Source organism: Tachyglossus aculeatus, chromosome 7 (assembly GCF_015852505.1).
Source record: "Tachyglossus aculeatus isolate mTacAcu1 chromosome 7, mTacAcu1.pri, whole genome shotgun sequence".
NCBI lineage: Eukaryota > Metazoa > Chordata > Mammalia > Monotremata > Tachyglossidae > Tachyglossus > Tachyglossus aculeatus.
Window position 1 is genome coordinate 27,155,020 of NC_052072.1, and position 15,396 is coordinate 27,170,415.

The 15,396-nt window shown below is 48.4% G+C and overlaps 1 protein-coding gene across 1 annotated transcript; it reads right to left on the bottom strand.

Annotated features, from left to right (window-relative positions):
* Positions 1-741: 741 nt before the first annotated feature.
* SNRPE (small nuclear ribonucleoprotein polypeptide E) lies at positions 742-9,514 on the bottom strand. Its single transcript, XM_038749097.1, has 5 exons — positions 9,400-9,514; positions 6,591-6,617; positions 3,348-3,410; positions 2,742-2,820; positions 742-1,010 (listed from the first exon to the last, which is right to left on the bottom strand). Exons 1-5 carry the CDS (start codon positions 9,451-9,453, stop codon positions 955-957), a joined length of 279 nt encoding a protein of 92 aa, XP_038605025.1. The 5' UTR covers positions 9,454-9,514; the 3' UTR covers positions 742-954.
* Positions 9,515-15,396: the final 5,882 nt, after the last annotated feature.

Sequence of the window (15,396 nt, forward strand, 5' to 3'; positions counted from 1 at the left end):
AAAGAGCAAGGCTGCGCCTGCCATCGTGGTGCCCCTCTTGCTCACCGTCCTTTGGCCCACTTCCCTGTTCTACGCCTCGGGAGCCTAATCTGACCCTGATGGATTGGGCTCCAGCTGTATCACTGGCAACCTGATGCTGCCAGGACGGAGATGGAGAGTGACCCCCCCCCCCGTCATCCTAAGCCAATTTTCCCTCACCAAGTCTGGGACAGTATTCTGAGAAAAACCAAAGTTCAGGAAAAGTGAAGCAGGATTTCTACTGCACAAGGTGGTTGCGGGGAGGCCAAAGCTCAAGCTTAAGAGCAAGTAGCTTTTACCAAGAAAATCAATCAATCGTATTTATTGAGCGCTTACTGTGTGCAGAGCACTGTACTAAGCGCTTGGGAAGTACAAGATGGCAACAAACTTGTTGGAAAAGCCACCTCAAGCCCTCCACCCATTCTTCTGCAGGATTTGAGGATAACGTTTCTGACTGCTTGAATGAAAAGCTAGTCCTTAGCTGTTTTCCCATCAGGCAACCTTTGCATACCACTTTCTACCCTGAGCACCAACCATTTCTTGGGCACAGGCAGTCTAAAGTTCTCACAGCACAAATTCTTCCAAAACTCCGGGTCAGTCGGCTAGCTGTGGAAAACCCCGTTGCAAACCCAGACAGTCCTAAAAGGGCCTGGGGAAGAAGGGAAGGTCCGGGCTTGGGAGAGAGCACTCTACCGTGGCTGCAAAGAAATCCAACACGCACCCTTTAAACAAAAACACTCCTGGAATCCTTTATTCCAAGTGAAAAGTTGTAATAAAAGGCATCGCGCGGTTCAAGAAAGACCAAAACCAAAAAATAAAAGGCAAAACCATTATGGTTCTAAGATCTGAGGGGACAGCTGGGAAGAACTAGCCAGGGTATCTGGCCTTCACTCAATGGCGGTGGTCTACAGCTACGGATTTCATCGACGAGCAGTTCTAGTTAGACACACTTTGGAGCAAGGTGATGTTGTCTCCTTTTAACATGACCCGACCTGCAAGAAAGAGGGAGCTGTTAGGAGACACATAATTACACAAAGACTCACAACTTCGCCATCCTTGAATTCTGACCTAAATTTATTTTTTCTCCAAGCTAACACCGATTTTCAAAATATTTACAGCAGGCTCCCTCTCACCCGCACAAGCACACTCTGTTCTTTCCAAAAAGTTAACCAGTTGCCCCTACAAAAACTTAAGTTCATAAAAGACAGACTTGGATCGGATGCGTTCCACCAAAGGCTGCCTCTGCAGTACACAGGACCACACTGTGAGACGGAAGGCCCGCTGGATAATACAAAATGATGAAAATAAGCAGTCAAGATACTTGATCTGTAGATTGTCAGGTGACAGACTCTCTCTCCTCAAAGCATCACGACTTCAAGGAGAAAATGCCTCTGAAACATAAGCTTTGCAGGCTCCATCTGGCTATTTTTCTGGCAGGGAAGGGGAAAAAGGACCCGCTTGGGAAACCCGGCCCGACGTACTCTTACTGAGAGCTGCTTTAGCCACCCACACAGAGTGTAATAACACGGGTCAAAGTATACTACAAAAAAGAAAAAAAAAATAATAATTGTCCAAATTTAGCTAGGCTCATATTTCCCAAATTTCCTGGGAAAGACCAGGAGAGCATAAACAACTGAAAATCCAAATCACCTCACTTTGGGCAGCCTTCCTGCCCCTCCTTCTGCCTTCACCAAGCCACCTAATCTTTAGGGAAATAAGAGGCAGAAACTGGAAGGGAGAAAGGGACCAGAATAGTAGTAGCATTTACTGAATTGCCCAGGCGGTGCTGGGACTGTACAGAGTGACCAAGTGACACGGTCCCTACCCACAAGGAGCTTACACTCTACTGAGGGACAAGACAATCCATAAACAGCACAAGCAATCCTATCAGTATTTTCTCAGCCTCTGCCTAGAAAATGGGCAACTCCCCGTAAGGGCCTCCAGCCTCCAGCCTGTAAGCTCGCTGTGGGCAGGGATTGTGTCTGCCAACTCTGTTGCACTGTACTCACCCAAGTGCCTAGGACAGTGTCCTGCACAGGGTAAGTGCTCAGTAAATACCATCGATTGATGACCTATGGCAAGAACTTAGTACAGTGCTCTCTACACACGGCAGGTACTCAATAAATACCAGCGACCGATTGAAAGCTGGGCCCCTGGCCTTCAAGCCATCCTGCATTAGCCCTCCTGAATCCCTTGCCCAGAAATTCTCACCAGAACCATCTTCCTGACAGAACAGAGGGCAGCAGCTAGAGCCGGTGACAGGCCGGTGATCCAACTAGCGATTAAAGAATCAATCAACGGTACTTATTGGTTGTTTACTGTATATAGAATATTGTCTGACAAAGACACACTTCTCACCTGCTCCTCCCTGGCGCACTGACACTTTCCATAACCTGACCACACGATCTGCCATTACTGGCCTCACTCCTTTCGATGCTTCCTACCCCTCACCTCAGCTAAGACCTCAATTTCACAGACTTGCTGATGGGGTAGAAATCAATCAATCAATCGTATTTACTGAGCGCTTACTGTGTGCAGAGCACTGTACTAAGCACTTGAAAGGCAGAGAGGAAAAAATATTCATGTTTACGGGTCCAAGGAGGGCTCCTTTCAGATAACCCACACTGTATGTCCACCGTGCAAATTAGCCACAGGTCTTGGAAATGAATCCGTGTCACTGGCTGATTTTCCTGTTACGTTGGCAGGGCTGCTTACGGACTTACCCAACTGTTTCCTTGATTTTGTTTTCGAGTGGATCTCCTCTGCGTCGTCCAATACGAGGTTCATGTATTCATCAAAGCCCTAGAAAACAGGCCAAACAAACAGTCCTGAGTCCCTGAGTGTCTTTGTGTGTGCACAGCACTGAACTAAGGGCTTGGGAGAGTACAACAGAATATACCTAAACCACACCAGATATCAATTCTATGATTTTTGTGCAATTCCCTTATATAATTCATTCCAACCCAGGTCTCTGTAAATGAACCCTGATTTTTAGAGCTATTTGTGGAAAAATGATAATCATGATAATCGCCGTATCTGTTAAGCGCTTACTATGAGCCAAGCACTGTACTGAGTGCAGGACTGATAAAAGATAACCAAGTTATGCCCAGTCCCTGTTCCACATTAAGCCAATGATGTATACAGCTGTTCAAGCTGGGATCCACTCCTGTGGGAGGGTCAACCTCTCCCTTGCCTTGTGAGTTAAGCACTTCTCCTTCAATTATCCCCCACTCATTTCTAGTCTTCTCTTTCCTCTGTTAAACAAACTTTCTCCACAAATCCCGCCATCCACGTCTGGGGCTCCTGGATGAAATGGATGAAATACTCACAATGATGCAGCCTTCTATCCGCATGTTTACTTGCTCATAGAGCCACACCTGAATCCGGGACCTCTGAAATCAGCAGGAAAACACAAACACCAACTAAATTCATATCTAAGGCGGCAAAAACTCCACCTCTTGTGCTACAATTCCAGAAGAAAGGAGAAGCAGGTTGTGGGTTTTAAAAAGCCACCAAGACCAACCAGTTGTTTGAAAATCACATCACTTCAAAATGGACAAAGAGTTAAATAATAACAATTATTACTAATAGTAATAACAATGATGGTATTTGTTAAGCACTTACTATGTGCCAGGCACTGTACTAAGGGCTGGGGTGGATACAAGCAAATCAGGTTGGACGCAGTTCTTGTCCTGCATAGGGCTCCCAGTTTAAATCTCCATTTTCCAGATGAGATTGGGACTGTTTCTCAGGAGTCTTTCTGAGTCATCAATCAAGGAATCAATCAGTGGTATTTATTGAGCATGGAGCACTTTACTAAAAGCTTGGGCTTAGTGGATAGAGCTCACGCCTGGGAGTCGGAAGGACCTGGGTTCTAATCCCAGCTCTGCCATACGGTTGCTATGTGACCTTAGGCAAGTTACTTCATTTCTCTGGGCATCAATTACCTCATCTGGAAAATGGGGATAAAGACTGAGAGTCCTATGTCCAGCCCAATTACCTTGTGTCTAGTTTAGTACAGTGTCTGGCATAATGAGCGCTTAACAGATACCACAATTATTATTATTACACTACATTAGAGTCGGCAGACATGATCCCTGCCCACCTGGAGTTTGCAGTCTAGATTAAGCCAAGTTACACATGCTATCATTTCCCAGGTTCCTGGATGTTTGGATTATGTTATAATAATAATTCATATGTTCTCCAAGACTGGTTCCAGCCATTTTATGGTAACACAGGCTAAGGGGTTTTAGGGATGAAGACTAGGACATCTTGGTAGCAAGTAGAAAGTCACTTTTGGCTAGTCAAAACCCAATGCTTAAGAGTTTTCCCTCCATGAAAACCAAGTCTTTATGGTCGCCACCACTTGGATTCCATGTCCCAAAATCTGCCAAATCCAATTTCCATCCCCACCCCTGGGGTTTTTAAATGGCATTAAAGTCTTCTTTCCTTAGCAGTGCTGTACTGGCATATTCTAGAATCCTGGTTGCAGTTTTCCAAACTAGACTGCAAACTTGCTGTGGGCAGGGAATATGTCTACCAACTCTGTTGAACTGTACTCCCAATCAATCAATCAATCGTATTTATTGAGTGCTTACTGTGTGCAGAGCACTGTACTAAGCGCTTGGGAAGTACAAGTTGGCAACATATAGAGACAGTCCCTACCCAACAGTGGGCTCACAGTCTAAAAAGGGGGAGACAGAGAACAAAACCAAACATACTAACAAAATAAATAGAATAGATATGTACAAGTAAAATAGAGTAATACATATGTACAAACATATATACATATATACAGGTGCTGTGTGAAGGGAAGGAGGTAAGATGGGGGGATGGAGAGGGGGGCGAGGGGGAGAGGAAGGAAGGGGCTCAGTCTGGGAAGGCCTCCTGGAGGAGGTGAGCTCTCAGTAGGGCCTTGAAGGGAGGAAGAGAGCTAGCTTGGCAGATGGGCAGAGGGAGGGCATTCCAGGCCCGGGGGATGACGTGGGCCGGGGGTCGATGGCGGGATAGGTGAGAACGAGGTACGGTGAGGAGATTAGCAGCAGAGGAGCAGAGGGTGCTCAATCAATCATATTTATTGAGCGCTTACTGTGTGCAGAGCACTGTACTAAGCACTTGGGAAGTACAAGTCGGCAACACATAGAGACAGTCCCTACCCAACAGTGGGCTCTCCCAAACTGTATAGGTTCAACAGTACTCAGCACATAGTAAACACTCAGTAAATAGCACTGATTGACTGACTGCCCCACTTGGCGGGCAGAGGACTAGGTTTGGGGTAAAGATAAGCATCATCCAGCTCCTGACAGAACCCAACTTTCAAAAAAATATAAATACTGTGGTCACAGAATCTCTGTTTTGGACCCATCCAGCCTGGTTACGGGCCGGGCAATGGTGAAAGGAAACCACCAGATGGTCTTCCTCTTTGGTACCCACCAAAAAATAGCACTTTACTGAGCACTTCCTCTTGTGCAGGGCACTATACTAGATGCTTGGAAGAGTATACTAGAAAGCAGCATAGCAGGGGTCACGGGGAGCGGCTTGGCGTAATGGGAAGTGCACGGGCCTGAAAGTCGGAAGGTCATGGTTTCCATTCCCGGCTTTGCCACTTGTCTGCTGTGTGACCTTGGGCAAGTCTTTATTCTGATGACTTGACACCTATCCACATGTTTTGTTTTGTCGCCTGTCTCCCCCTTCTAGACCGTGAGCCCGTTGTTGGGTAGGGACCATCTCTATATGTTGCCGACCTGAACTTCCCAAGCGCTTAGTATAGTGCTCTGCACACAGTAAACGCTCAATAAACACGATTGAATGAATGAATGAAAGTCCTTTCACTTCCCTGGGCCTCAGATACCTCATCTGAGAAATGGGGATTGAGACTGTGAGCTCCACACGGGGCAATCAATCAATCAATCGTATTTATTGAGCGCTGTGTGCAGAGCACTGTACTAAGCGCTTGGGAAGTACAAGTTGGCAACACATAGAGACAGTCCCTACCCAACAGTGGGCTCACAGTCTAAAAGGGGGAGACAGAGAACAAAACCAAATAGACTAACAAACTAAAATAAATAGGATATGTACAAGTAAAATAAATAGAGTAATAAATATGTACAAACATATATACAGGTGCTGTGGGGAAGGGAAGGAGGTAAGATGGGGGGATGGAGAGGGGGATGAGGAGGAGAAGAAGGAAGGGGCTCAGTCTGGGAAGGCCTGCGTCTAACTTCATTTGCTTGTATCCACCCCAGCGTTTAGTACAGTGCCTGGCACATAGTAAGCACTTAAATACCATTATTATTATTATTATTTTTATCCTTGCCCTCAAGGAGCTTACAGAGGTTCAGGGCGGGCCACACACCCATCCAACATTTCTAAATTCTCGCCGTTCGGGCATTTTTGGCCCACGAGAACCCAGGCCGGCCCCACGAAGCACATCTCTTTTGCACCACGGCCCCTTTCAACCAGGCTGGTGTGCGGGAACAAGGGAAAGGGGCCCGATCCGGAAAGCACCGAGGGGGCAAACGCGGCGGATAACCCCCATCTCCCACCTCCAAAAAAGCCCAAGTTTTACTCACGTTTTGCAGGTAGCGGAAGATGAGATTCTGTTCGGCAGCGGCTAAGGAAAACTCTAGATTGTGAGCGATTGTCCCTCTTTATTCGGTAGTGTGCTTTTCCAAAGGCTTAGCACAGCGCTATGTTCACCGCTCAATACGACTGAATGAAGCAGCGTGGCTTAGTGGAAAGAGACTTGGGAGTCAGAGGTCATGGGTTCTAATCCCAGACTCTGCCACTTGCCTGCTATGTGCCCTTGGGCAAGCCACTTCACTTCTCTGGGCCTCAGTTCCCTCATCTGTAAAATAGGGATGAAGACTGGGAGCCCCACGTGGGACAACCTGATTACCTTGTTCCCCCCCAGCACTTCGAACAGCGCTCGGCACATAGTAAGCACTTAACAAGTACCATTATTTATTATTACCTCCTCTGCAAAATGGGGATGAAGACTGGGAGCCCCACATGGGACAACCTGATTGATTACCTTGTATCTCCCTCAGTGCTTAGAACAGTGCTTGGCACATAGTAAGCGCTTAACAAATAACATTATTATTATTTATTATCATCAATTAATCATTTATTTATTTATTATTATTATTACCTCCTCTGCAAAATGGGGATGAAGACTGGGAGCACCACATGGGACAACCTGATTACCTTGTATCTCTCTCAGTGCTTAGAACAGTGCTTGGCACATAGTACGCGCTTAACAAATACCATTATTATTATTATTATTATCTCCTCTGCAAAATAGGGATTAAGATTGTGAGCCCCACGTGGTACAACCTGATTACCGTGTATCTCCCTCAGCGCTTAGAACAGTGCTGGGCACATAGTAAGCGATTAACAAATACCATTACTTACTATTATTACCTCATCTGCAAAATAGGGATGAAGACTGTGATCCCCACATGGGACAACCCAATTCCCTGGTATCACCCTCAGCGCTTAGAACAGTGCTTGGCACATAATAAGTGCCTAACAAATACCATTATTTACCATTATTATTGTCTCCGATGCAAAATGGGGATGAAGATTGCGAGCCCCACGTGGGACAACCTGATGACCTGGTAGCTCCCTCAGCGCTTAGAAAAGTGCTTGGCACATAGTAAGCGCTTAACAACTACCATTATTTATCATTATTATTGTTGCCAATGCAAAATGGGGATTAAGACTGTGAGCCCCACGTGGGCCAACCTGATGACCTGGTATCTGCCTCAGCGCTTAGAACAGTGCATGGCACATAGTAAGCGCCTAACAAATACCATTACTTATTATTATTACTGTCTCCAATGCAAAATGGGGATGAAGATTGTGAGCCCCACGTGGGACAACCTGATATCTCCCTCAGCGCTTAGAACAGCGCTTGGCACATAGTAAGCGCCTAACAAATACCATTATTTATCATTATCATTGTCTCCGATGCAAAATGGGGATTAAGACTGTGAGCCCCACATGAGACAACCTTGTATCTCCCTCAGCGCTTAGAACGGTGCTTGGCACATAGTAAGCGCTTAACAAATACCATTACTTATTATTATTACTGTCCCCAATACAAAATGGGGATGAAGACTGTGAGCCCCACGTGAGACAACCTTGTATCTCCCTCAGCGCTTAGAACAGTGCTTTAGCACATAGTAAGCGCCTAACAAATACCATCATTTATCATTATTACTGTCTCCAATGCAAAATGGGGATGAAGATTGTGAGCCCCACGTGAGACAACCTTGTATCTCCCTCAGCGCTTAGAACAGCACTTGGCACATAGTAAGCGCTTAACAAATACCATTATTTATTATTATTATTGTCTCCAATGCAAAATGGGGATGAAGACTGCGAGCCCCACGTGGGCCAACCTGATGACCTGGTATCTGCCTCAGCGCTTAGAACAGTGCTTTGGCACATAGTAAGCGCTTAACAAATACCACTGCTGTCCCCAATACAAAATGGGGATGAAGATTGCGAGCCCCACGTGGGACAACCTGATGACCTGGTATCTCCCTCTGCACTTAGAACGGTGCTTTGGCACATAGTAAGCGCCTAACAAATACCATTATTTATCATTATTATTGTCTCCAATGCAAAATGGGGATTAAGATTGTGAGCCCCACATGAGACAACCTTGTATCTCCCTCAGCGCTTAGAACAGTGCTTGGCACATAGTAAGCGCCTAACAAACACCATTACTTATTATTATTATTGTCCCCAATACAAAATGGGGATGAAGATTGTGAGCCCCACGTGGGACAACCTGATATCTCCCTCAGCGCTTAGAACAGCACTTGGCACATAGTAAGCGCTTAACAAATACCATTATTTATTATTATTATCGTCTCCAATGCAAAATGGGGATGAAGACTGCGAGCCCCACGTGGGACAACCCGGTGACCTGGTAGCTCCCTCAGCGCTTAGAAAAGTGCTTGGCACATAGTAAGCGCTTAACAAATACCATTATCAATATAGTAATTATCAACATAATTATTATCATAATAATATCATCAAAATGCTACATTATAATATCATAATAGATAACATTATATAATATGCAATATAATATGTACTTAAATCATATAATATATGCAATGCAATATATAATATAATGTTATATATTATAATAATAATTATAATAATCATTATTATTATTAGTGGAAAGACCTGAGGGAGGAGGCCTTCCCTCCTTCCGTCGGTGGCTGAGGCGCAGCAGCCCCCCCCCACCCCCCCCGCCGCCATTTTGTGTGAGGCGGGCGGGCGGGAAAGCGGCGCGTGCCCCGCCGCCGCGGAGGCTCACGGGTAGTAACGGAGCCGCCCGGCCGAGCTCCCCGTGTAGGATACGATGGGCTGCACCATCACCTTCTGCACCTTCTGGCCCTGCCCGCGGTACGCCATGGCGGCGGGAGAGGGTTCAGGCACGGGCCCCACACCAACGCCGCCGCCTCCTCCTCCTCACGGCTAGGGCCGACAACCCCCACTTCCGGTTCCCCCCAGAGCCACTTCCGGTTCCCCCCAGAGCCACTTCCGGTTCTTCGGAGTACCGGATGTGACGCCGGGACTGTACCAACAGCGACTTCTCAATGGGGGGGGGAGGGCCGGGACTGTACCACAACCGGTCGCCGGCGCCGTCCTCCGGACTGTACCAACAGCGACTTCTCAATGGGGGGGGACAGGACTGTACCAAAACCGGCTCCTTGGCGCCGTCCTCCGGCCGGGACTGTACCAACAGGGACTTCTCTATAGGGGGGAGGGACAGGACCGTACCAAAGCCGACTCCTTGGCGCCCGAAGGAGCCCGGGCTTTGGAGTCAGAGGCCATGGGTTCAAATCCCACTCCTCCAACTGCCCACTGTGTGTCTTTGGGCAAGTCACTTCACTTCTCTGGGCCTCAGTTACCTCATCTGCAAAATGGGGATTACGACTGTGAGCCCCCCGTGGGACACCTTGTAACTTCCCCAGCGCTTAGAACAGTGCTTTGCACACAGTAAGCGCTTAATAAATGCTATCATTATTATTATAATAGAGGGAGGCCCAGGACTGTACCAAAACCGATCCCGGGGGGGGGGGGTGTCCTCCAGACTGTACCAACAGCGACTTCTCAATGGGGGGGAGAGAGGCCCAGGACTGTACCAAAACCAGTTTCTCAATAGAGAAGCAGCGTGGCTCAGTGGAGAGAGCCCGGGCTTTGGAGTCAGAGGCCATGGGTTCAAATCCCACTCCGCCAACTGCCCGCTGTGTGACTTTGGGCAAGTCACTTCACTTCTCCGGGCCTCAGCTACCTCATCTGCAAAATGGGGATTAAGACTGTGAGCCCCCCGTGGGACACCTTGTAACTTCCCCAGCGCTTAGAACAGTGCTTTGCACACAGTAAGCGCTTAATAAATGCTATCATTATTATTATAATAGAGAAGGGGAGGCCTTGGACTGTACCAAAACCGATCCCCGGGGGCCGTCCTCCGGACTGTACCAACAGCGACTTCTCAATAGGTGGAGAGGCCCAGGACTGTACCAAAACCGCCTCCTTGGCGCCCTCCTCCGGCCGGGACTGTACCAACAGCGACTTCTCAATAGGGGGGGGAGGGACAGGACTGTACCAAAACCGACTCCTCGGCGCCGTCCTCCGGCCGGAACTGTACCAACAGCGACTTCTCAATAGGGGGGGAGGCCGAGGACTGTACCAAAATCGATCCCCGGCGCCGTCCTCCGGACTGTACCAACAGCGACTTCTCAGTGGGGGGGGGAGAGACCCAGGACTGTACCAAAACCGGCTTCTCATTCATTCAATCGTATTTATTGAGCGCTTACTGCGTGCAGAGCACTGGACTAAGCGCTTGGGAAGTACAAGTCGGCAACATATAGAGACGGTCCCTACCCAACACCGGGCTCACATAGAGAAGCTGCGTGGCTCAGTGGAAAGAGCCCGGGCTTTGGAGTCAGAGGCCATGGGTTCAAATCCCACTCCTCCAACTGCCCACTGTGTGTCTTTGGGCAAGTCACTTCACTTCTCCGGGCCTCAGCTACCTCATCTGCAAAATGGGGATTAAGACTGTGAGCCCCCCGTGGGACACCTTGCAACCTCCCCAGCGCTTAGACACAGTGCTTTGCACACAGTAAGCGCTTAATAAATGCTATCATTATTATTATAATAGAGAGGGGGAGACCTAGGACTGTACCAAAACCGATCCCCGGGGCCATCCTCCGGACCGTACCAACAGCGACTTCTCAATAGGTGGAGAGGCCCAGGACTGTACCAAAACCGCCTCCTTGGCGCCGTCCTCCGGCCGGGACTGTACCAACAGCGACTTCTCAATAGGGGGGAGAGGGCCAGGACTGTACCAAAACCGACTCCTTGGCGCCGTCCTCCGGCCGGGACTGTACCAACAGCGACTTCTCAATAGGGGAGGAGGGCCAGGACTGTACCAAAACCTCCTCCTTGGCGCCCTCCTCCGGCCGGGACTGTACCAGCAGCGACTTCTCAATAGGGGGGGAGGCCGAGGACTGTACCAAAATCGATCCCCGGCGCCGTCTTCCGGACTGTACCAACAGCGACTTCTCAGTGGGGGGGGAGAGGCCCAGGACTGTACCAAAACCGGCTTCCCATTCATTCCTTCAATCATTCAGTCGTATTTATTGAGCGCTTCCTGTGTGCAGCGCACTGTACTAAGCGCTTAGGAAGTACAAGCCGGCAACATATAGAGACGGCCCCTACCCAACAGCGGGCTCACATAGAGAAGCAGCGTGGCTCAGTGGAAGGAGCCCGGGCTTTGGAGTCAGAGGCCGTGGGTTCAAATCCCACTCCTCCAACTGCCCGCTGTGTGACTTGGGGCGAGTCACTTCAATCAATCAATCAATCAATCGTATTTATTGAGCGCTTACTATGTGCAGAGCACTGTACTAAGCGCTTGGGAAGTACAAATTGGCATCACATAGAGACAGTCCCTACCCAACAGTGGGCTCACGGTCTAAAAGGGGGAGACGGAGAACCGAACCAAACATACCAACAAAATAAAATAAGTAGGATAGAAATGTACAAGTAAAATAAATAAATAAATAAATAAATAGAGTAATAAATATGTACAACCATATATACATATATACAGGTGCTGTGGGGAAGGGAAGGAGGTAAGACGGGGGGATGGAGAGGGGGACGAGGGGGGAGAGGAAAGAAGGGGCTCAGTCTGGGAAGGCCTCCTGGAGGAAGGCCTTCTCTGGGCCTTCACTTCTCTGGGCCTCAGTTACCTCATCTGCAAAATGGGGATTAAGACTGTGAGCCCCAAGTGGGACAACCTGATCACCTTGTAACCTCCCCCAGTGCTTAAACAGTGCTTTGCACATACTAAGCGCCCGACCCACGTCCTCCCCCTGGCCTGGAATGCCCTCCCTCTGCCCATCCGCCAAGTTAGCTCTCTTCCTCCCTTCAAAATCCTACTAAAAGCTCACCTCCTCCAGGAGGCCTTCCCACGCTGAGCCCCCTCCTTCCTCTCCCCCTCCTCCCCCCTTCGTCCCCCCCGCCTTACCTCCTTCCCTTCCCCACAGCACCTGTATATATGTATATACGATTGTACGTATTTATTACTCTATTTGTTTTACCTGTACATATTTATTCTACTTTTATTTTATTTTGTTAATACGTTTTGTTTTGTTGTCTGCCTCCCCCTTCTAGCCTGTGAGCCCACTGTTGGGTAGGGACCGTCTCAATATGTTGCCAACTTGGACTTCCCAAGCGCTTAGTACAGTGCTCTGCACACAGTAAGCGCTCAATAAATACGATTGAATGAATGAATAAATGCTATCATTATTATTATAAGCGGGGGGGAGGCCTAGGACTGTACCAAAACCGATCTCCGGGGGGGGGGGGCCCGTCCTCCGGACTGTACCAACAGAGGCTTCTCAATGGGGGGGAGAGGCCCAGGACTATACCAAAACCGCCTCCTTGGCGCCCTCCTCCGGCCGGGACTGTACCAACAGCGACTTCTCAATAGGGGGGGAAGGCCAGGACTGTACCAAAACCGCCTCCTTGGCGCCGCCCTCCGGCCGGGACTGTACCAACAGCGACGTCTCAATGGGGGGCGCGGGGAGGCCCGGGACTGTACCAAAACCGACTCCTCGATGGGGGGGATGACCCGGGAAAATTTGACACGTGCTGAGAGGAGGTGGGAACCCAGGGCCTGGGCTGGTTCAGTCATTCATTCAATTGCATTCATTCATTCAGTCGTATTTACTGACCGCTGACTGTGTGCAGAACACTGTGCTAAGCGCTTGGAAAGTACAGTTCATTTCTATCCTATTTATTTTATTTTGTTGGTATGTTTGGTTTTGTTCTCTGTCTCCCCCTTTTAGACTGTGAGCCCACTGTTGGGTAGGGACTGTCTCTATGTGTTGCCAATTTGTACTTCCCAAGCGCTTAGTACAGTGCTCTGCACATAGTAAGCGCTCAATAAATACGATTGATTGATTGATTGATTAATTCAGCAAGAGAGACAACTCCTGCCCACAAGGGGCTCACAGTCCGGAGGGGGGGCCCTGTACTAAGCGGTTGATGATGATGGTGGTGGTATTTGCTAAGCGCTTACTCTGTGCAAAGCACTGTGGGCATACAAGGTAATCAGGTTGTCCCACGTGGGGCTCACAGTCTTCATCCCCATTTTACAGATGAGGGAACTGAGGCACAGAGAAGTTGGGACTTGGGAAAGTGCAACAAAGCAAGAAAGAGCGACAATTCCCTGCTCACAACCAGTTCGCAGTCTAGTTTTTATGATGATGGCATTTGTTAAGCACTTACTCTGTGCAAAGCACTGTTCTAAGCGCTGGGGAGGTTACAGGGTGATCAGGTTGTCCCACAGAGGGGCTCACAGTCTTTATCCCCATTTTACAGATGAGGGAACTGAGGCACAGAGAAGTTAAGCGACTTGCCCAAAGTCACACAGCTGACAGCTGGCGGAGCCGGAATTTGAACCCACGACCTCTGACTCCAAAGCCTGTGCTCTTTCCACTGGGCCAGGCTGAGGTGTATATATCTATAATTTTTTTATTTATTTATATTGATAATAATAATGATGGCATTTATTGAGTGCTTACTACATGCAAAGCACTGTTCTAAGCGCTGGGGAAGTTACGAGGTGATCAGGTTGTCCCAAGGGGGGCTCACAGTCTCAATCCCCATTTTACAGACGAGGGAACTGAGGCCCGGAGAAGTGAAGTGACTTGCCCGAAGTCACACAAGCTGACAGTTGGCGGAGGCAGGATTTGAACCCATTACCTCTGACTCCAAAGCTACCGAGCCACGCTGCTATTGATGCCTGTTTACTTGTGTTCTCTGTCTCCCCCTTTTAGACTGTGAGCCCACTGTTGGGCAGGGACCGTCTCTATATTTTGCCAATTTGTACTTCCCAAGCGCTTAGTACAGTGCTCTGCACACAGTAAGCGCTCAATAAATACGATTGATGATGATGATGATGATGATGTCTGTCTCCCCCCTTCTAGACTGTAAGCCCGGTGTGGGCAGGGATTATCTCTCTTTGTTGCTGAACTGTACTTTCCAAGCGCTTAGTACAGTGCTCTGCAAACAGTAAGCGCTCAATAAATACGATTGAACGAATGAAGCAGACATCAAGGCATCAGGGGTCCTGGGGACATTTCCAACTTTATCATCATCATCATCATCATCAATCGTATTTATTGAGTGCTTACTGTGTGCAGAGCACTGTACTAAGCGCTTGGGAAGTCCAAGTTGGCAACATAACTTTAGCTCCGGTTTACCGGCCTGAGGTCCGTGGGATCAGTAAAGACTTCTCCCAGATAGGGCAACCCGACATTTACTTTGCGAATTTATAATAATAATAATAATAATGATGGCATTTGTTAAGCGCTTACTATGTGTAAAGCACTGTTCTAAGCGCTGGGGAGGTTACAAGGTGATCAGGTTATCCCACGGGGGACTCACAGTCTTCATCCCCATTTTCCAGATGGGGTAAATGAGGCCCAGAGAAGTGAAGTGACTTGCCCAAAGTCACACAGCTGACAAGTGGCAGAGCCGGGATTTGAACCCATGACCTCTGACTCCAAAGCCCGTGCTCTTTCCACTGAGCCACGCTGCTTCTCTAATCCCAGAATCCCAGAATTTATCCCTCTAGACTGTAAGCTCCTTAATAATAATGATGGCATTTTTTAAGCGCTTGCTATGTGCCGGTGGCACTGTACTAAGTGTACTTGCTCCTTCGTTCATCTTCCCTCCCCCACAAACACGTACGTATATTATCTGTATATATTTGTAATTATCTATTTATATGAATGTCCGTCTGCCCCTCTAGACTGTGAGCTCGTTGTGGGCAGGGATTGT